Source organism: Orbicella franksi, chromosome 6, assembly GCF_964199315.1.
Source record: "Orbicella franksi chromosome 6, jaOrbFran1.1, whole genome shotgun sequence".
NCBI classification, from domain to species: domain Eukaryota; kingdom Metazoa; phylum Cnidaria; class Anthozoa; order Scleractinia; family Merulinidae; genus Orbicella; species Orbicella franksi.
The window spans coordinates 14,807,877-14,830,655 of NC_138150.1; the positions used below are offsets into that span (position 1 = coordinate 14,807,877).

A 22,779-nucleotide genomic window follows, 5' to 3' on the forward strand; every position below is an offset into this window, starting at 1 on the left:
ATCAAGTCACTTTGTTCAAAACGTTGAGGTGTGTGGGAGGTGTGTGGGGTGTGTGTGTGTGTGTGTGTGTGTGTCTGGGGGGGGGGGCAGGTACGTCCTTTTTTCAAGTGAGTAACACATTTCGTTCGCGCCCAAAATGTTCCCACATACAATTTTTTTTTAAACTTGCCACGCAGAAAGGCAATGATCTACTTTTGCCAAAACGGCAAAAAAAAAAAGGAAAAAAAAAAAATGGGGGGTCACCGACTTTGCTTTGGAGAGAACATGCCCGGAAGAACACCTTAAATCTGAAAAAAATCGGGTTTCGTTAGCGAATAAGGCGACAGTGTCTGTAAGCCCAAAAATACTGCAATTAGATCTTTTAAGTGAACTGTTCTCTGCCAAATATTGTTTAAGTGGACCTATTAAGTGAATTTAGTCAACTGACGAGGTTTCTTAAAGAACAAGTTCGCATTTAGCGACCATAGTTTCACGCGCCTTGCAGCCGCAAGATGGCAGGATTCGATGCCCCGTGGACAGAAATCTTGAAATTTTTTTAAATTTCCCACATTGATTTTTTTGTCCATTTTTGGACAATGGGGAGATAATTGTAAATAAAATCTATTTCTGGTAAGAAAAGTAGGGGTCACCGAACGTCCAAGATCGTTAAATCCGCGCGCAAAGCTGTAGCAATGGCCATCTGCCCTATCATTGCTCATTTTAGTACTTAGCGCGCGCTCGATGCATGACGTGGCGTGTGAATTTGCGTGCGCAGTAAGGATGCGCAGAAACAATTAGCGCGAACGTCCTTAAGGTCACTCCCCAGTATTGCATTGCGCATCCCTAGTGCGCATAATTTCACGCGTGATTAGCGCGCGCGCATTAAAAAATGGTGGCTTTTTCTTTACAGCTGGACCTCGCCATAGAGGTAAATCGTCATTTTCTCGGAAACGAGTATGGTGACCTATCATTTTTTTCTGTTGTTTTGAATTGAGTAATAAATTTCTCTGTTTAAAATAAATATGGACCAGTTCTCAGTGTAGAACAAAAAGCAATCGTCGAAAACGTGAATTTAGCAAGCAATCGTAACTACAAATATGGTGCTATTATAAGGACTTATATGGGTATAAACAAGGTGCTTTTGCTCCTAAACGAACATGGGGACCCCTCATTTTTATTTCAAAATTTAAGTTCCTATAATATAAACAATCGATAGGCAAAGTTTTACAAAAATCTCAGTGCAGGTTCTATTTCAGCGGAATGACCTTAAGCATTCATTTCAAAATGTTAAATATGATTTTTGCTTCCAACACGTTTGTATTCTCCGCCGCTCAACGGCAGACATTTGTCTACACTACAATGTTTACTTGCCTGATTTTCATCAATTTTCCTTCGGTTGCTTATGACGAGAGTGCAATGATGATCGGCCATTTTTCTCCTGTAACTGACTTCAAAGCCTGATTTACATGCTATACAATTGGAAATAACATACTAACGCAAGCGCAGCGGCCGCTCTTTTTAAAGACAGATGACGGGAACTTTCTGCTTACGTTTACATTTGGTTTAACCAACGAGTTCACACTCAAAAACTGTGAGGTAAACGCACGAGAATATAACGTTTTCCAACGGAGTCATCTGACCTCTCGACATGTGCTACTCAACCTCGTCCCTACGCTCGTTTGGAGCCACCATTTTGAAAATCGTGGAAGAAGACGAGATTGTACGGTACTGGTTGTAAAATAACATTCAAATTATGAACAGTGTTAACAGAAAAGGTTAAGTACGTCGTGAAATCTTATTGGGAAGTTCTAGATTCTTTCAAAATGATCTATATTCGAATCTATGCAGGTCCAACGCATGTTAGAATCGGTTTCAGACTACTTAAACATCGCGACATTAAAATTGCTGAAAAAATAAGTAGAGGCCAACTTTAGATAATTGTTAATACAATTTAAAGATCTTTTATGCTTATTGGACGAGGAAAGGCGAGAAAAGACCCTCACAAAAATAAACAACTAATTGAAAAAAGTACAAGTAATTGGAAAAGACATTGCCTAGTTAAAAAAAACAACTTAGCTGAGAAAAAGTAACCACTTAATTAAATTTAGAATTAACTGAGCTGAAAAATTAAAAGCAACATGTACACTTCAAGCAGTAAATTAGACATGTATAAAATTGTGAATATAAAACGCGCGATAAGATCGTTGACCAGATTTGTTCTTCACAAGTTATATAAAGTAGTTTACAACTTGATTATGATGTAACATCGATGTGCTCGGTATCAGTCCTCAACAGGTCCGTAAAACTTGGCCGGGTTCAGCGTCTTTTTCAAATTCACTCTAATGTTTGCATCGCCGCGACAACGGAGCTAGCAATCTAATATATCCCTGTATGCAACGGAAAGAAACCCGATTTGTCTATAAAACTGACAAAACTCGTTAAAAGATTTCCACTTTACTGATAACAACCGACCATTAACGAAGAAATAGCACAATGAAACAATTTATTTCTGATTTTCCTACACAATAAACTACACGAATTGCCAACACAGAAACTACAACACTAAAATTTGTCATCCGGTATCCAGTATTGACGTAACTGGTCCAACAGGATAAAGCGCTTTCTGTAGGCACGGGCTGAATAGCTCAAACAAAAACTGTGGCGGATAAATTAACGACTCTGATGGAAAGGTGTGTGAGACAGACCAGGCCAACAAACCACTTAATAAATAATTAATAAACTCAAATGTTCGACCAAGACAGGAATTTCGAATTACTGTACCTCTTAGAGGTAAATTCTTAAATCAGTTTGATGACCGCAAAGTAAGGAAGGACTTACAAGGTTTTTTTTATGAGGATAACTTCGCCTTACGACATGAACTCAATTAACAAGGAAAATGTATTACCAGAAATTCGAGCATAAAGTTAATTAGTTCACTGAAAAAAAAAAACTGAAATTTTGTGAAAAAAAATTGTAAGAGTTTACCATGACGACAGATTAAAACAGTAGGGATTGCCACAGGAATTATGTTTTCTTATTCATTGACTTTCAGTGTTTACGCACTGTAGAGTTCTTGTAAGCATTCCAAAATATGGCTAAATTCAGTCACATCTGATCTGAATAAAAAAACCAACGAAAACCAAACAACAAGAACGCTAAATTGCGCAATATCCTTGTACCAGTTGTGATATACATTTGTGTAGACACATATCAAGTTATATTTATTAAACCAATTTCAGTGACACGCAGCTTTCGTAATAAATAAAGAGTTTCTATGTCTTCTGTCATACCTAAAACGCTTCCTCAATTTTTTCACGTTGTGCGTCGGCATTTTTGCTGCCAGCATATTTCAGACCTTTCTAAGTCGTGTTGCGAAAAGCCTTTCGCCAAAACTTAAATTCACGCCGAAATCAGTTTGGTTCAACGTCTCCGTCGTCGGATCTGACAAATATTAAAAGATGTTGACAACAAATTCCCGACTTAGACAATAAAAATCCGCTCCTACACCTGATTACATGAATTCTACAAATTTCCTCATGCCATTTTCATCAGCATTTGCCTTTCTACAGTTCCCAACACGAGAAAGTCGGAATGCTACAATACACTTGCTCAGACAACCGAACTAAGTTGGAATATTTTTGTACTGTTCAGCAGTGTTTTTGGCTTTCTTTGTCAGTGTTCTACGTGTTACATTTATTGGTAATATCACTAAATCCAGCACTAAATGAACGAAAAGGAGAATGTACCACGAATGTACTACACGGTATCATATGATGTCCAAACGAAGAAGAAACCCCCAAAATAAAGGGGCTTCTCAGAGACACCTCGGTTGTCAGTAAGTACAAGAATAAGCCGTAGGTTTTAGACGTTCTAGAACGAGTTCTTAGTTAATAATTAAAAATCTCCATCAAAGGTTTGATTTCTCCTAAGTTGATTTTAGAGGTTGGCAAAAACTTCGAGACGGATTCGATGAGATCGAATACACACACATTCTCGCAAATGCGAAACGACACGACTCAATTTTCCGACAATTTCCAGATTCGAAATTAGCACTAACAATAGTGATGAAAGTAATTAAACTGGAGTCCTTCGCTTTAATGGAGGCAATTAGTTTCACAATGAACTTACCAGAGTGTTTCTCTTAACGTAATTGGGAGGATGTTAATTCTAACGAGGAAATATTGGGGAAGGCCGTGAACAAAAAAAACCTTAACCTTTGGAATTGTCCCTAATGTTGTGTAAAGTTACACAGCAACTTTTTCAGGACTGGAAGAAGCATTTTGTTTTTGTTTCCGAGCCATTTAAAATGCTAAGTTCTGAATTCAGTTTCAGACTGATGTCTAATACAGAAACATCGCCAGCTCCAAATAACACAAATTAAATCGTTTGGGAATACTTTTGCACTTACTTGGTACAGAATAAGCGGCTTCAACCCATAAAACCTACAAAGAAGACGTTAAATAAGTACTCTTCGTAGATGATACTGATCCAACATGGAAGAATGTGACTTACACGCCATAAAATTATGAAACTTACCTGACAAACGAAGAAAATAAAAACTGCTGTCACAAGACATACAACTTCCTTCATTTTAAAAGATTCTTTTGGTGCTCGTTTTCATATTTTGCTCACTGGGTTATCCACAGTTTCATAGACAAAACCGAAAACTGTATTAATTGATTAAATCGTTGAAATCCCAACCAATGCCAGCGATTTCTTTTTGGCCGTTGGCGATTACTGCACCACAATAAACTCTCGAAATTGTCAAGAATCAGAAAAGCTGGCCTCTGTGAACAACTTTCCTCTTTCCAAAAAATACGAACTTGGAACGGAAGAAAGAATAAATAATTCGATTATTTAAACAGCTTTGCTGGATGCCTGCTCCAACATCACTCAAAACACCTGCAGATTTCGGCAACTTATTGCGGCAGATTTGGCGAGATCTAATTATCCTAATCACTTAATACCCAGTAAGGTTTAGTCGTCACAACCACGGAGGACGTAAAAGAGCGATAATTAATTTTGAAAGCGCTCGTCTGATGGATCCAATATTATAATGTATTGTCAAGTTAAGAAGGTGTTTGTTTTAGTGGCACATTTCAAACTTCATTCAGGGAGAAAATCCAGTATTGTTTATGGCAATAATCAAGCGTTCTCGCTGGCGAGAAATTGATTTCTTTGTTTAATTAAATGACATTCATGCGCGTATTGACCCTGGGTGAGAAAAAGGGTTAGCTCTGAAGATATGGTATAATTCCCCAGATTAATGAATTTTTTGTTTTGTTTTGGTCTATGAACGTTTTTCGTGGCCCGAATCCTATCGAAATGATAACGGAACCTTTTTCTAACTGCAAAGTTTTTGTCTTAATAATACAAACAATAAAGAAATTTCCAGTAAGAAGCCATCGAATGCTTACAGTTTACAGGTGATCGATCAAGGCCAGATTCCCTTAACGCTTTTCGAGAAAGTTCAAATGTCAACATCTTATAAGATTAAAGGTGTGTAAATGACCATACAGTATACATTTGTGATTCCCGTTGCCTTTAAACACCGAAAGCTTTTCTGAATTTGTATGCAAACGTCTTTTTTTACTTGTTTTAGAATGTTATACAAACGACTGAGCTTGTGGAGGTCAACTCGCTCGCTTTAGCGGCCATTTTTAATAGGGTAATTCCTCAGAGGACGGACGGGCTGTCATCAACCAATGGCATTGGCTTTGGACTGAAAATAGTACAGGTACTGTATACTCGATCACACCTGCTTTATGCCAGAGTAAACTTACGTCATCGTCTCTGCGATTGCGAAATAAGTCAATTCTTAAATAAACTTCGACAAAACTAACAGTGCCAGTCCGAAACCCTTCAGCTGTCTTGACTGGGGAAGACTGGGGACAAACATTGTCAAACAAACAGGTCTAGCTGACCCGATTGTGCTCGGCAGCTTTTGACCAACTTTTGGCGTTTGGAGCAACGTTTTGCGGTTCTAGCAACCTCGAGAAAGTTTTGCCTTTCTGAGCAACTTCTGAGCAAAATATAAGCTAATTTTTTTAGGAAGAAGTCGCTTGCCGAAATAATTATGTTTTTTAAATAAGATTTTGCTGATTTTGTTGACTGGAGAATTTTGAATTATTTATTTGGAGTATGGCCGCCATGTTGCGCGACTCCGCCGTCGTCGCCGTCGCCGTCGTGCGCACGCGCCCACGAGCAGTACCGCTAGCCATGATATGGCATCCTCGTCTCGGAGAGGCGATGGTCAGCGCGTCACTGTCACAGGCTCTTAAGTGACTCAAAAGCCCGATTCTTGAGTGGCAGTCTTTGTTGCAGCTGGTACAGATGTAGTTGGTGGCCTCACGAACTGATACTTGTCGTTCCTTTCTCGCCGCCCGCTGAATTGTCGCCTCGGCCCTGGCCTTCGTCTCGGCCCTGAGTGTCCCCTCCTTCACACCGTGACGCCAGGCGGCGCGGTCTTGCGCGAGGACCTCCCAGGTATTGGGATTGAAATCAGCGAGTCGCAGGTCACGCTTGCAAACATTCTTAAAGCGAAGGAGAGGTCGGCCCACGCGTCGGGCGCCCTCCCACAGTTCCCCGTAGAGGACTTGCCTTGGCAAGCGATCGGGTTCCATACGGTGAACATGACCGAGCCACCGTAGGCGTCTTTGGATGAGTAGTGTAGGGACGCTCGGCATGTCGGCTCGTTGAAGAACATTGGTGTTGGAGACTCTGTCCTGCCATTTGATCTGAAGGAGACGCCGAAGGCAGCGGAGGTGGAACCCTTTGAGGCGCTTCTCTTGTCTGGCGTATGTGGGCCACGACTCACCTCCGTAAAGGAGAGTGGAAAGGACACAAGATCGGTAGACTTGCAGCTTGGTCCTCTCGCTCAACAGGTCGTTAATCCACACTCTCTTGTTGAGTTTAGCCATAACGCCGGCTGCCTTGGCGATCCTTGAACTGATCTCGACATCTAGCGACGCCTTGCTTGACACTGTTGACCCTAGGTAAGTGAAAGAGTCCACGACCTCCAGTTCAGTGTTGTTGATGGTAATGACGGGAGGTGTCTCTGCATCTTGGGCTAGGATGTTTGTCTTCTTTAGACTGATGGTAAGGCCGAACTCCTCGCAGGCGTGAGACAGCTTATCAACCAAGCGTTGAAGGCCTGCCTCGCTGTGGGATGCCAGGGCAGCATCATCCGCGAACAACAGCTCGCGTATGAGCACTTTAAGGGTCTTGGTTTTGGCGCGGAGCCTGGCAATGTTGAAAAGCTTGCCATCTGACCTCGTCCGAATGTATACACCCTCCGAGCAATCGGCAAAGGCGTAGTGGAGTAACATCGAGAAGAAAATCCCGAACAGGGTTGGCACCAAAACGCAGCCCTGCTTTACTCCACTGCTGACTGGGAAGGCATCCGAGGTGGCTCTATCAAAGCAGACGGTGCTCTGCATGTCCTTGTGGAAGGCGGTGATGAGGGCGAGGAGTTTTGGTGGGCAGCCGATCTTCTGAAGGATTTGGAAGAGCCCACTACGACTGACCAGGTCGAAGGCTTTTGTCAGGTCCACAAAAGCGAGAAACAATGGTTGCTGCTGCTCACGACACTTCTCCTGCAGCTGGCGGAGGGAGAAGATCATATCTACTGTGGATCTGCCGGCTCTGAAGCCACACTGGGACTCTGGATAAACTCGCGAAGCAAGACTCTGCAGGCGACCCAGTGCGACACGTGCAAAGACTTTGCCTACAATGCTGAGGAGTGAAATGCCGCGATAGTTATTGCAATCGCTTCGGTCACCCTTGTTTTTGTAAAGGGTGACTATACTAGCATCTCTCATGTCTTGTGGGATGTGTCCTTTCTCCCAGCAATGGCAGAGGAGCTCGTGAAGCGGCTGGAGGGTGGAAGGTTTGCCATGCTTTAGGACTTCTGCAGGTATGCTGTCCAACCCTGGCGCCTTGCCACAGGCGAGGTTGTCAATGGCTTTGCTGAGCTCTTCTAGTGTGGGCATCTCGTCTAGCTCCTCCATGGCTGGAAGTCCGGGCAAGGCATCAAGGGCAGCGTCTGTCACGATGTTCTGGGTCGAGTAGAACTCGAGATAGTGCTCGACCCAACGCTGCAGCTGCTTGCTCTGGTCGGTGATGACTTCGCCAGACTTCGCTTTGAGCGGTGCTGTTTTCACGCTCATGGGGCCGGTGGACGTCTTGATCCCCTCGTACATCCCTTTGGCGTAGCCACAGTCGGTGGCTGTCTGGATCTTGGCGCACAGGTTCTGCCAGTACGCGTTAGCACAGCGGCGAGCGGTCTGCTGGGCTTTGCTCTTAGCTACTCTGAGGGCGTCGCGTGTGCTATGGCAAGAGTTCTGCTTGTACGCCAGCAGGGCTATCCTTTTGGCTTCCGTGACTGGCTGCATTTCATCCCAATGCGCCTCGAACCAGTCAGCATTCTTGCGCTCTTTTCTTCCGAAAGCGGACATGGCCGAGTCGTAAATAGCGTCGCGGAGGTGAGACCATTTGGTGTCCGTGTCTTCGGTTGAAGGCTGGTCAGCAAGCTTCTTCTGAAGGGTCTTGGCGAAGCTCTGAGCCTTGGCTGGTTCGGCAGTAGCGCAGGTGTTGATGCGAGGGCGACCCTTAGACTTGGCATGATGGATCTTACGCGGCTTCAGACTGATCTTGCTGCCAACGAGGGAGTGATCCGAGTCACAGTCTGCGCTGTGGTAGCTTCGCGTGTGAAGGACGCTGCTGAGGTCCGCTCTCCTGGGATGACGAGGTCTAGCTGGTGCCAGTGGCGGGACCGGAAATGTCTCCAAGAGACTTTGTGCAGCTCCTTGCACTTGAAGTAGCTGTTGGTGATGCAGAGGCCATGGTGGCAGCAGAGTTCCAACAGTCTCTGACCGTTCAACTTGCCAACACCGAAGTGGCCGAGACAGGTGGGCCATGCTTGCCAGTCGGATCCAACGCGTGCGTTGAAGTCGCCTAGCAGGTATAGGCTTTCGGAGCGGGGGATTTGGGACACTGTCTCCTCCAGGGCCTCGTAAAACTGATCTTTGGCCTCTGGGCTGGACGTGAGGGTCGGGGCGTAAACAGACAGGAAGTTGACAGAGCCAGTCGATGTCTTCATGCGGAGGGCGAGGAATCTTTCACTGCCTCCAGTCGGCGTTTCTGTAGTGGGGAGCAGCGAGTTCCTCACAGCAAAACCTACACCATGCTGCCTCAGCTCGTCCTGGGACAAGCCTTGCCAAAAGAAGGTGTAGTCTGATTCTCTAAGAGAACCGTTATCGGCCAGCCGAGTCTCCTGGAGACAGGCAACGTCGATGTTAAGTCGTGTCAGCTCCTTGTTGATGATGGCGGTCTTGCGGGAATCGTCCATCTGCTGAAGGTCAGCAGAGAGTCCGGGGCACATGGTGCGAACGTTCCAGCTTGCGATTCGAAGAGCTGGAGTCTTCGTTGTTGTTTTTCTTTTGTGACTGCCTGATGCGAAGTTGTGACTCACTTGTCGGGGAGGTCCCCTAAGCCCTACGCACCCAGTAGAGCAGGCGAGCCATGGCGGGGCAGCACCTTAGTGGCTGGGGGCTGCCCAGCTTAAGGCGGGCGGTAGCTGCCCAACGAAGCTACGAGGGCTTCTCCCACCGTCGGAAGAGACCCCTGGCGCTCCAACCTACGCCAATCGGTCGGAAGCTTAGAACCGGTAAACTGTCTCATCCCGTGTTGTACCGGAATCTTGCGAAACCGCTGAAGTGTCCTCTCCAGTTTGCGCTGAAGGCCTGGGCGGGATTATATGGAGACACTGGGCTGCCCACACGTCAGTGTCCCCCTCTCGGTTCCACTGGCTGAGTCCAAAGGAAAGGATGCACCAATACGATTTGGGGCCAGTTTCACTGCAGGAGCTGCCGGAAGGTAGTGCTGTGCATCCGCCGTCCGCCGCAGGGTCTCCACTCCGGATTTATCTTCGAGGTTGACTCCTGAAGCCTTTCCTGTGATCAGGTATAGCCGCAAGGCAGCGGAGGTTTGGAATCAGGGTTTTCCCTCCCCTAGATGGGCTGCCTTCACCGCGGCTAAAGAGCCCCATCTACCCCGGGCAACTGGTTTTAAGGCGTCAGTGACTCGCCTTCGCCCCTTCTCCTGTCAGTGGTGCCGGTTTCGCCGCGAGGAGGCCAGGAGTTGGACTTTGGCTGTCAGAGGCTCTTTGAGACGCACGCCGTGGGAAGCACTTCGAGAGGCTGTGGGGGCCCACTCCAACAGCCCGCTTCCCGGCTATAACAGCCTTAAGCCTTACAGCCTCATGATAACCATGAGAAAATCAACTGTTACTCATGGGTTTCCTTTTCTTTCCTATATGAGTATGAGGCACCGCTTGGCGGCACTTCGGGCCGCCGCGGCTCCGCTATAATTCATTCGCGTAATTTTGGCAATAAGGGTTTTCGTAATCAGTTTAATTTGCCGTGTTAAAAGTGAAGACCCTTGGTGTTTAATTTCTCAAAATAAGACTCTCATAAGGGTCACTAAGGTCAAATTTTAGGAATTAGTTATGCCTGCGTATTCAAATATGGGTCTCATAGGGCAGACGCAGGGTTTACCCGCAACCCGTATCCCGTAGACTATGCCATATGGACTATTAACGGAGAAGGTCACTCCAAAAACTGTGAATTTTTTCTCCATCACCAATGAAAAGTTCACCTTGAGTTGAGTTACTCACCGTTGTTTTAGCTTCTGAAGTGGGTGCGATCCCAATGCATAACGAGCCAGACGTTCTTAGCAACCAAAAAACAGACCTGGGATCCCGTGGAGATGTAGAACTTTTAGTCCTACATCTCCACGGGATATCCAGTGGCTTACAACATTCCAGTGTAATCATATCCCTGTCGGTGATCGTTTATGTTCCACAAAACGCGTCAAGTTTTGCACGAATGTGTCATAATCCTGAAGTGTGAAATTATATTTACTGTAACACAATTCCATCGTGTCAGAAAGAAACGAAACATTTTAATAGTCGGCGATTCGGGAAATCGCGCGACTGACGTGAAGAATTTGGATTAAAAGAAAAAATAACGTTTAAATAGGCTGAGGCGCAACCGCCAGTTTAAAACTTAGACGTTTTGATACATTTCTCACTCTTGTAAAGCTACGGAGCACGTATACATGAAACGTTTTCGCTAATCTCAGTGATCACTGCCGTAAACGAAGTGACTATGCCCGGCAGCTCAGAAATGCCCGAGAGTCAGAAATGTTCTCAGATTTTCCACGGAAAGCCACATTCAAACCTGTTTAGGGTATTGTACGGGTCCGCAAATGATCCCAAGACCGCAAATGATCCCGGACCGGAAATGATCCCCGATAGGGACCGCAAATGATCCCGACTAAAAAATAACGAATGGCATGGATGGTGGGATGGTGTGGATAGGGAATTGGCGTACGTGAGTACCGATGTTTTTTATTAAAGCCATCTTATAATTATAATGGCTCACAACTTGCTTTTTTTTTCATACTTTCGACTAAATTTTGTGGCTAACTACGATGTTATGAATATACCACTCAATCATCAAAACACGACTTGGCTTGCATTTCTTTGCAATTCTCAGTAAAATTATGATCAGTGCAACATACGCTACATATCCTCCTTTGTTAAACATTGATATTTCGGTGTTATAGTTAAATCACATTTTATCAGCCATTAACGCCACTCGTCTAAAGTTTTAAACTAAAATCTAACCATGAAGCAACTATTAAGGAAGACGCTGTCACCTGAGTAGACCCACAAACCTACAACGCTTCATCACTCTGTAAAACACCTAGTGTGTAGCACCGGAAATTTGAACAAATTTATTTCGTAATTCTTCCTTGGCCGTAATTTGGCTTTAATTCCTCGGAAATGACTACTTGAGTATCCTAAGAAGCCAAAATTCCAAGCTATAGTTATGAAGTTCAGCTTCATAACCAAGCAAGGCCAAGGGCTGCGCTTCGTTTTGACAAGTTAGCTTTTTGATAGATATTTGATACTATCGCCACCGGAATTTCGAGAATGTTTACAAGTATGTGTTTTTCTAAGACTTCTAAATTCAATAGATCGTCTTCACGTGACGTGTTTTTATCCTCATCAGGCATAAGAGGCGGTATATTTATATCTGTTTACAATTAGCGTGCTTCGTTTGGAAACCAGAGCATTTTGAATTTCAGGGTTATGGAGGTTGCGTGACACAAGGCTACGATCGAGTTTGTTGAAAAATATATACTTATCTCATGATTTTGAGCCGTTTTAGAAGTTAGTGCATTAGGAAAAGTGCTTATATAAATGCTTATTTGTTTAGTGCTGATAATCAGTCGCCTGGCAAGCCAAAGTAAGTTCCAGATGTTTACACTATATTCCGGCCGCCATATTGGTGTACCACGGATGTATATCAACATGGCGTTTTCTTACTGGGCTCCGTAAATTTCTGGGAAACATTTACGACAAATTTCTGAAGTTTGGGGAAATGCACAGGCCTACAACTTGGAGAAGTGTCTTATTTAGTTATCTTCTATAGCAAACATCACAATTTCTTAGCTTTTTCCATTGGTTGGCTTTCGATTTACTATTTTTTTTATTGCGTGACCGTGAAAACGATCTGAACCGTTCGAAGAACAAAACAGCAACTGTGGAATATTTTTTTGTAAAAATGATAGAACATGTTTTTTAGTTCATAATTTTTGAATATGTTCTCACCTTCCTCTGATATAAATCCATGCCATTCCTTATTTTTTGATCGGGATCATTTGCGGGCCAATATGGGGATCATTTCCGGTCTGAGATCATTTGCGGTTCAATTTGGGGATCATTTGCGGTCCGGGATCATTTGCGGTCCTGGGATCATTTGCGGACCCGTACAGTATTCTTTGTATACATGTTTGTTGCTTAGCGATTCCAAAAATAATCTGAATTTTCTAGTAGTCGAATGCGAAGATCATGTGCACCGACACATTGAAAATCAGTTAATGTTGTGGGCATTCAGGAAATTATCTCAAAAATTCTGACAAAGCTCTCAAGAGCGATAGAAATCTCGAGTACATAATCTAACTGTTTACGAGAAATGCCAAGCGATTCTGGAAACAGCACGACGGAAAAATCACTATCACGTTTTTGTTACATATCCCGAAGCACTCAGCAACTGTACTGCATGGACTTCAGCCTGGATGAACCAGGAAAGGATATGTAACCTGTTCCTATAATGTCACGCTTGACGGAAAAATCATTATCACGACTTTGTTACACATTCCCAAGCACTCAGCAACTGTATGGACTTCAGCCTGGGTAAACCAGAAAGGATATGTAACATGTTCCTATAATGTCACGCCCGACGGAAAAATAAGTATGGCGATTTTGTTACATATCCCGAAGCACTCAGCAAAAAGTATCCAAATCGTATAAGTAAAAACACAGACTTGTGAGGTGGAAAGCATCCGCCCGATTTAAACACACTATTGAAAACTCGTCAGTTTCTGTGATACCAGAACTCCCTCCGCATTGAACCGCCAGTAACATAAAAATGAAGGCAAATCAGATCAAAAGCACTAAACTGGGGATTTATTTAAGGTTACTTCAAACCTTCGTGGGAGTCCTCCAGAAAAAAATTCGTACGCGCGCTGTTTTCAATGAAAACCCCACAAACTATATATCAATAGAAAGGTTATAAAATGTAGAATTCGATAAAATTATGCTTTGTTTTGGATTTTGCTTTCCAAAGGCGGAAGAGGCCGTCAACTCCAAAATGACCGACTGACGTTCCAGCGAATTAATCGGGTATCAAATGCGATCGTTCATGCAAAATAACTGTGCAGTGTTTATCACAAGGCCTCAATCTACAAAAACGTGTCAGCATTTTCTTTTATTTCTATTGGTTATCTTTTTATAGATCTGTCAAGTTCGACTATCGAAAAATTCGCGTAACCTGTTACGTTAAAGGCCGCCACGAGGAAAGTATTTAAAATATAGGAATTCGCTGACACGCTTTTGTTCCATATCTACCAGTGAATGTTCTGACCAAATTTCATGAAAAATCCGTCAAATCTGCATACCCTATTAATTCATTTAAAGAGAAGGGATTCTCTCGAAAAACGAGTGCGCCTTCTAAAGATTTATAAACATATCACGCCTTCACAGATAAGAGGAATGTGTCAACTTGAAAGCCGCGAGCCAATGAAACAACAGAACCCCTAGCGTTCACAGTATGCAAACTTGTGCTTCGCGGACATTTATTTTCTTGACCAAAAAAAAATCGACCAATATAGCCCCGCGAAGGTTTGAAGTAACCTTAAGCCACTAGTTCAATTCTGAGAGCAATTTACAATTAAAAATAAACCTCCTCTTCCACTAGCTGCGTCCATTGCAATTGTACTGCAAAATGCACCTTCCATCTCGGTGACCTACTCCGGCCGTTCTCGGCAACAAACACATTCTCTTTGCGTCGGTATGGTTGCATATCTCTCCCAAGTACACCACAGAGCATTTTCCAACCGATCATTGAATTCAACTTGATTATCTCCCGCGGAATCACTAGCACGTTCTGGCTTCAAGAGCAGCCATACTAAAGCTCAAAAGAACAAACAAACTCTCGGACGGAATGACGTCACGGGTATGCGGCTTGGCCTTCAAGATCCTTTCAAAGTGGCGGCTCCCAGTGTCGAACTTTTCACTTCTTTTTCATTGGGATCGCATCAGAAGCGAAAACGACGGTGAGTAACTCAACTCAATGTGAACTTTTTATTAGTGTTGGAAAAAAATACACAGTTTTTGGAGTGACCTTCTCCTTTAAATCCAAAACTAAAGAGCCCCGAAAGTTTTTATCCTCATCATGCATAAGAGGTACTAAATCTATTTAGTTTTTTATCAAGCATCTGAGCGGGCCGGATTCCTAAATCCTCGAACTTGATTGGCTAATCATGCGCACGCGACCGGTCCAGCTTTTTACGGTACGGCCCACGGGCCGGATTTTTTCTTCGCTGCTTAAATTTCGCTTCTAAAAGTTAGCGGTAATCGTCAATCTTTTGCCTTTTTTACACATCCATCTACGATTAGTCAACGCAAGTTTATCTCTATTCATTTTAGAATGGCAAGGAAAGTCACTGTAAGTAAATTCAATTCAGTGTTTTGAAGTTGTGAGAGTTTGCTTGGTTGTTTGGAGCTTGGCACTGTAATGGCGCGTAATCCTGTGTTTCTCTCGCCGTAAAATTTGAGTCAATTTCAGTCGAGTTTACCTCTCTGATCGTTGCTGTATTTAGGAGAATTTCTGTGGACTACACTTAACGAGTTTCCCCGCTTTCTGCTGTTCAGTTTACGGTAGAAAAGTCTGATTTCAAGTGATTTTAAAAGCAACGACTGACAGGAATTGTTTTTGTGGTAAAACTTTAAACTTCGCACGTAATTTCACACCGCAAAAACAATTTTGGAGAACTTAACTGTTGAAATAAATGCAACTAACACAAAGTAGTTCGAAAAAAGCTGTTTTCTAATACATCTTTCTTTGTCTACTATCTGAGTTACTCGCTCGTTGCCGAGATTTCTTACAAATCGTTAGAAGACGGCGCGCAAGCCGATTCAATGACAAGAGCTGCGTAAACAAACCCATTTGTAATCTGTAAAACCAATTTACTGCAGGAAAAAAGAAATAAACATGTTATTTGCCGGCTTACGGTCGGTCCCTATGGTGAAAAACTGTGACCTCGGGCTTGAAAATGCTGCATTTTCAAGACCCCGGTCACAGTTTTTCACCATACGGACCGACCGTAAGCCGGCAAATAACATATATTTATTTTTTTCTCAAGCATCTGAGCGGGCCGGATTCCTAAATCCTCAAATTTGACTGGCTAATCATAACCACGTGACCGGTCCAGCTTTTTACGATACGGCCCACGGGCAGAATTTTTTTCCCGCTGCCTAAATTTCGCTCCTAAAAGTTAGCGGTAATCGTCAATCTTTTGCCTGTTTTACACATCCATCTACGATTAGTCAACGCAAGTTTATCTCTATTCACTTTAGAATGGCAAGGAAAGTCACTGTAAGTAAATTCAATTCAGTGTTTTGAAGTTGTGAGAGTTTGCTTGGTTGTTTGGAGCTTGGCGCTGCAATGGCGCGTAATCCTGTGTTTCTCTCGCCGTAAAATTTGAGTCAATTTCAGTCGAGTTTACCTCTCTGATCGTTGCTGTAATTAGGAGAATTTCTGTGGAATACACTTCACAAATTTCCTCGCTTTCTGCCATTCAATTTACAGTAGAAAAGTCTGATTTCAAGTGATTTTAAAAGCAACGACTGACAGGAATTGTTTTTGTGGTAAAACTTCAAACTTCCCGCGAAATTTCAAACCGCAAAACCAATTTTGGAGAACTTAGCTGTTGGAATAAATGCAACTAACATAAAGTAGTTCGAAAAAAAATTTGTTCTTTAATACATCTTTCTTTGTCTACTATCTGAGTTACTCGCTCGTTGCCAAGAATTTTTACAAATCGTAGACGGCGCGCAAGCCGATTCAATGACAAGAGCTGCGTAAACAAACCCATTTGTAATCTGTAAAACCAATTTACTGCAGGAAAAAAATAAACATGTTATTTGCTGGCTTGTGGTCGGTCCGTATTGCTGGTTTTCAGTGTCACGCAATTCAAAATAGATCAAAATAAAAATCAAAACTGGTCAATAGATAAAGTCCAGAATCTGGGAAATGAAAGAAGGTAAATATGCAAAGACTCTCGCCAAAATTCTGTTCACAGCAATTTTTCTTATGCGAGATACGTGGAGAAATTTTTTACCCAAATTTATAGAGATTTGTATGGAGACGCCATGTTAGTGCCCATCCGTATGGGCACCAACATGGCGGCCGGAAACCAACAGAAACATCTGTCACTGAGTTTTGCTACAAAAGCGTGAATTTATCCCTCAAGGAACTCTAAAACACTAAAATAATACTTTTTTAAGACATGAACTGTTCAGATAGCCAAGTTCCCCGAAATAAGTCACTTTTTTAACCATCATGACAGCTCTCTAGGCCGTCATGTAAATGCCGCGTCACGCAAAAGCTTAGAAATTCAAGCGCAGTGTATCACAAAACCAAGAACCCATTCGGAGGGAAAATTTGTATGAATATTAGTTTTCAGCTGCTCTTATACATCATTAAAGTGAAATCTCAGCAAGATCAATAGTTTTGTAGTTCGAATTTTAGTGACGTCATGTGAAAACCAGCTATTCCTATAAACAGCTATATTTCCTTGAAATACAAATGGTTTGTTTCGTTTTATTCCAGTGCGAAACATCGTATTCCAAACTCACATCTTGTAAAAGACTTAGACGGAAATAGTTTGAAATCATCAGGTGTTTAATTTTTTTAGTGTTTTTAGTTTTTGTGTTTCGATTCATACGTTCGTCCTGTTATCACCATGCTGACTCGTTTTATGACAGTTTACCATTGATGCAAGTGAATATACGAAGTATCAACTGCCGAGAAAGATATGAAGACATGATTGATCACCGCAATCAAAACCCAACAGCCTGAAAAAAATTCATCTGTGACCAGCACCCAGTTGGCTTGATATTATAAAAGAATAAAGGAATATCACACCAGAATTAAATAAAACGTTCTGCTCACAGTAGTCACTCTAGTGTAATTTGCTCAACAAAATTTTAAATTTTGAATTTTTTTCCTTGATCCGATCCGTGATCCGGTCCGATCCATGTTTTGTCAACGCCGACAAATTGGACTCCCGCACTTTCGTGTGAAAACGTAGATCGAACTCATATAATGTCAGTCTGGTTTTTAAATATGTTTAGGGTTGATAAATGTTTGAGAACATATTAAAAGCTTAGCTGAAAATATGCGAATACAGCGGAAATAATCAGCAAACAAATTACGATGACGCTTTCTTTAATCAACTCGAAAAACGATTTCGATTTCGTTGGTTGAGTTATCAAAACTCCTTGACTATTGATAAGTTAATAAAGATGGTGAATTTTAAGCTCGGTAATGAAATGTGAAGGTGAATTAATCAACATGACACGAGCGTGGGACAAAGAAAAATTCTGAGTCCCCGACAGGAATCGAACCCATGACCTCCCGAACACCGGGCGGGCGCTCTAGCCACTGAGCTACGAGAACTCGTGGAGAGCAAGGTCATTTAACTGAGTTCATATATGATAGGTGTCCTGCATACTGCATACGCTCGTGTCATGTTGATTAATTCACCTTCACATTTCATTACCGAGCTTAAAATTCACCATCTTTATTAACTTATCACTACTCACGATGAATTCGATAGCGTCGATCCTAGCAGTATGCAGGACACCTATCATATATGAACTCAGTTAGAACACTCTCCATGAGTTTCCGTAGCTCAGTGGATAGAGCGCCCGTCCGGTGTTCGGGAGGTCATGGGTTCGATTCCTGTCGTGGCCTCAGAATTTTTCTTTGTCCCACGCTCGTGTCCTTGTCTATTTTATTTTCGCAGTGTAAAATTTCAGCATGTTAAAGAAACACACATGATGTTTAAAATTGTGAGCTTTCAACAGCCAGTCTGCTGTCTTCGACGGACAAAAATGAGCATCATTTCATTTTTGTCCGTCGAAGACAGCAGACTGGCTGTTGAAAGCTCACAATTTTAAACAATTTCACCAGAGAACGTTTTTTACCTCTTTTATAATGAATTCTAGTATCGGATCTTCAATATTTTTACACATGATGTTAGTAGCTTTTTCGCGTTGGTGAAAATTGTTGCAGCATCTCAGCACAAAAGACAACGAAAGAAATCTTTGTCAAGATTTGTTGACAATTGAAAACACCGACTCGGATTTGAAAGTGCACGCGCTGCACTATGTAAATGAGCTACTTAATGTACGCGTCAGAATTTCCTTTCAAAAACTTTTGCAAACTCGCCAAACAAACAGAAACAATAAAAAATTTTCAAGGTTTCGTTATGACTAAGCATTGTTTGGAAAATTCACAAATTATCTCGATACCAGGGTACAGTTTTCTTACATAACATCTCTTTACAGAACAAACGCAAAATCTTACTTGTACAAGTCGCGCGAGCAGATATTCATTCACAGCGCGGAATTGAAGTCTTGTTTTCGACCCTGAAAACTCACCTTTTCCATTAGCTCAGAGCGTAAAGCTACATATAAGAACCCTGATTCTTATTCCCTGCCACCGCTGTGAAAAATCTGCAAGAGAATCTCGCAACTCTCATCATTTGATCAGGCAACGTGACAACATCCTCACGAGAACCCCTGACATGTGCCTGGATCCGCGCGGATATATAACGTCAGGACGCAGCAATTTGTTCTAAAAATAGAAAAAATGTCCCATATTATAGGTGCGCGTGGATCCCAAGACTTACGGTCTCCGTCCCCGATTATGGCTCCTGAATAAATAGCATATTTAATAGGTTTTCCCTTGATTTTAAATAGCATCGTGTGTTGATATTTGATTTCATTGATTGATTTTGACCATAACCTAATTAAGTGGGCATAGGGCCAGAAATTCTCCTTCGCCATGACACACGGTCACGAGCAGCCACTGTTGCCTCGCTCCATGAGCCAAAACCCAATGCTGTTCTTTCTTTTTCTGCGGTTCTCCGCCAAGTCTCTTTCGGTCTGCCACGACTTCTTCTTCCCTCTGTGTTGATATTTAGCCAAGATAAAAAAAAAAAGCAAGTAATGTTAGTTAACATCAAGCATGATGCGCTATTTTAAATAAGTAAGTAATATAACTAGGCGTTAATAAATTGTAAGCAATGTTAGCGTTGTAAGTTGTGTTAGGGTTGTCAAATTGTGAATTATGTTAGTACTGTAACTAGAGTAAGTATCGCAGGCAAATGTTAGGGTTTTGTAAGCTAGAGCAGTTTTCAATAAGTGTCGAAAGTAATTAGACATTTACTTTGGTTTTGGTTTTACTACAGTTTGAGATTTGCTGAGTAGTCTAATTGGTAAGTAATTGAAAACCGCTCTATTTCGCTGTTGTAAGTAATGTTACTAGTGAAGGTAATATTTGCATTGTAAAAAACGTTATTTTTTGCAATGATAATAACTACAAAAAGTCCACTTGCCTATGCCGCCCCACCTACTTTTCAAAAAGAAATTTACATGTTACCCTCCCTCCCTAAGGGTGTGATTTTCCATGATGTCCCCCTCTCTGTTTTTTACAGCCCCACCCCCTCCTGATAATAATTTAACAGTTCTTAAGTAGCTAATTTGGTTTAAAGGGACATGTTCTAATATTTCCAGAGTATCTAACCCGTATCTCTAGTCGCGAGAGACATTTGTAGCTCTCTTTCGGTGCCACTTTTGGAGTTTTTTACAGTTACCTTTCGGTAACAAGTCTCGGCGTTTTTTTATCCTCTTGCCGCACAACACGTAGGCCGAACGAATCGGCCAATCGTACGTACATAGTGAGGTTCAATTCTAAAAGCGCTATCTAGCGATAAAAGATTCATTCTGTAACTAGACCAGCTCGGACTCAGGCAGCCGAATATAAAGTTGAGCTGGACCATTGGTGTCAACCTACTAGTACTTGTAGTTCACCCTCGAGGCCAGTTGAATTAAGCCGTGATATTCCCTAAATCTGTGTGGCAACAAACATATGGTTTGGTATCGATGCTTCCTTTTGACGCTAAATCTCAAACAGGCGTCAGACCAAACGCCCTCACTGCATACTCACGGGAAACATTTTTGTTTGATATTGACATTCAAAGTAAGAACACTTGGATATGAACTTACCCGAAGGTACGTCCTGTGAAATGTATATTTATTACAAGAGTACTGAGAAAGGTTTGATTTCATTGTTAGTGATATTGATAAATCGTTTATACTCTACTCTTCGAATAGCTAGTCGAGTGAGGTTCGAGAGTGCAGAATTTGATCACAGATGATCGCATGCCTATGTTTTACGTTTCTGGAGCAAACTCGTTTAAAATATAGGTTGCTGGACACGAATAAAAGATCATGACAATTAGAATAAAGGTAACTAAAGCAATTAACATAAACACAGGAACAATATCCGTAGTGGATTGTCAGTGGATTGCTTGATATTTGATGTACATAAACCAATCTGTGAGAAACACGGAGAACACGAGATTTCGAGATCATAGCAGTGTAGTAAAGAGAGAAAGCTATTATTTCTCACCCCTTATGGGAGGAAAAAAAAATCGTTTTTTCTTTTATGTTTTTTCTCAGTCCGTGATCATGGCACAATTCAACAAGTCTTGCAATCTGATTGGTTCCGGGAGCGGGTGAAATTATCCAATGCGGCTTGCCATAATTTTGTGTTTTGAAATTGTTTTCGTGAACAAATTAGCGATAATCGACGTCAATCGTTTGCCTTATTACGCGTTCATCGATGATTAAGGTGGCGGCTCGATAGGATAAAACATGACGATGTTCAGGAGAAAAGCAATTTTTTTGAAAATATTAGATGTAAAACTGTTGAACATTTGTAAAAAACATTTTCAAACGATCTTGCTGACTTTGTGTGAAATTCAAGGAAAGTACACAGTGGCCGGGTATAATTTTTTTTCATTATTACAACGGCCATAGCAACGGCTGTTTACGCCGGGTCAGAAAATGCATGACTACAAATATAGATCAGTTTCAACAAAAGTGAACTCGAAAACTCTATATTTGTAATTACTTGTGAAAAGAGTCCCCTGAATCACCATCACAGGCTCATTCATTTCCCTTACAAAAAGGAATATTTTCTACAACTGTACCTTAATACATCTTTAATTATTTTTCTAGTATCTGAGTTACTCACTCGTTGCGACGATTTTTTACGAATGGTTTGTAGACGGCACGGAAGCCGTTTAAACAAACAAACCCATTTGAAAGCCAATTTACCACATGAAAAAATAAACATGTTATTTGCCTAAAAATTGAGTAAATGTAGTCAGGAGCTCAAGATGACATAGTTGATACAAAAAGTGCCGTTATTTGCCTCTAGATGTGATGTTCATTATTTGCCTGCTTATAATAAAAATAGGGTCTGTCCGTATAGTGAAAAACTGTGATTTCGGACTTGAAAATACTGCCGGCACCATTTTCAAGACCTCGGTCACAGTTTTTGACTATGCGGACCTCCCAGGCACTGTAATAACTCGTTAATCATATTTAACGTAGGTTAAGACACTTTATATTTCTCTACCAGATTTGACTGCGTTTCGACCTACAAGTTGACGTCTCGGTATAAAGCAGTAATTTGTTTCATCGAAGGAAAACAAATGCCCGCCCAGTTTTCTCACAAAGAGATACATTCTAGTTTATCGATCTGTTAGAAATTAAAAATCGCCGTTTATCATTCTTTGGCCCGAATTAGACAGATTTGGCTTTCAAGTTTGCGTGAAAAGCTAAAGCCCGGGTTGTTCGAAAGGTGGATAGCGTTATCCACCTTTCGAACAACTAGGGCTAGGGCTAGGGCTATGCTAGTACGTATTTTGTCCAAAAAGTTTCGTCCTGGTTACCTGAGCTGCAGTGTTGTACGGGTCCGCAAATGATCCCAGGACCGCAAATGATCCCGCAGCGCAAATGATCCCGGACCGGAAATGATCCCCATTTTGGACCGCGAATGATCCCGATCAAAAAAGAAGGAATGGCATGGATGGTGGAATGGTGTGGATAGAGAATTGGCGTACGTGAATACCGATGTTTTTATTTAAGCCATCTTATAATTATAATGGCTTACAACTTGATTTTTTTTTTCATACTTTCGACTAAACTTTGTTGCTAACTACGATGTTATGAATATCACCACTCAATCATCAAAACACGACTTGGCTTACATTTCTTTGCAATTCTCAGTAAAATTATGATCAGTGCAC

At 42.0% G+C, this 22,779-nt stretch overlaps 2 protein-coding genes across 2 annotated transcripts in view; both read right to left on the minus strand.

The window, feature by feature from the left end:
• Positions 1-9,361, minus strand: part of LOC145490469 (uncharacterized) — a 47,443-nt gene extending 38,082 nt beyond the window's left edge. The window contains exons 1-2 of the mRNA XM_081469583.1: positions 8,918-9,361; positions 6,191-8,801 (exon numbers count right to left, since the gene is read on the minus strand). Of these exons, the coding sequence (XP_081325709.1) occupies positions 6,191-8,801; positions 8,918-9,361 (3,055 nt within the window). The remainder of the gene's footprint in view (positions 1-6,190; positions 8,802-8,917) is intronic.
• The window catches only part of LOC145491439 (uncharacterized), a 172,901-nt gene that overhangs the window by 132,845 nt on the left and 17,277 nt on the right, over positions 1-22,779 (minus strand). The gene's annotated exons all lie outside the window — the stretch shown is intronic.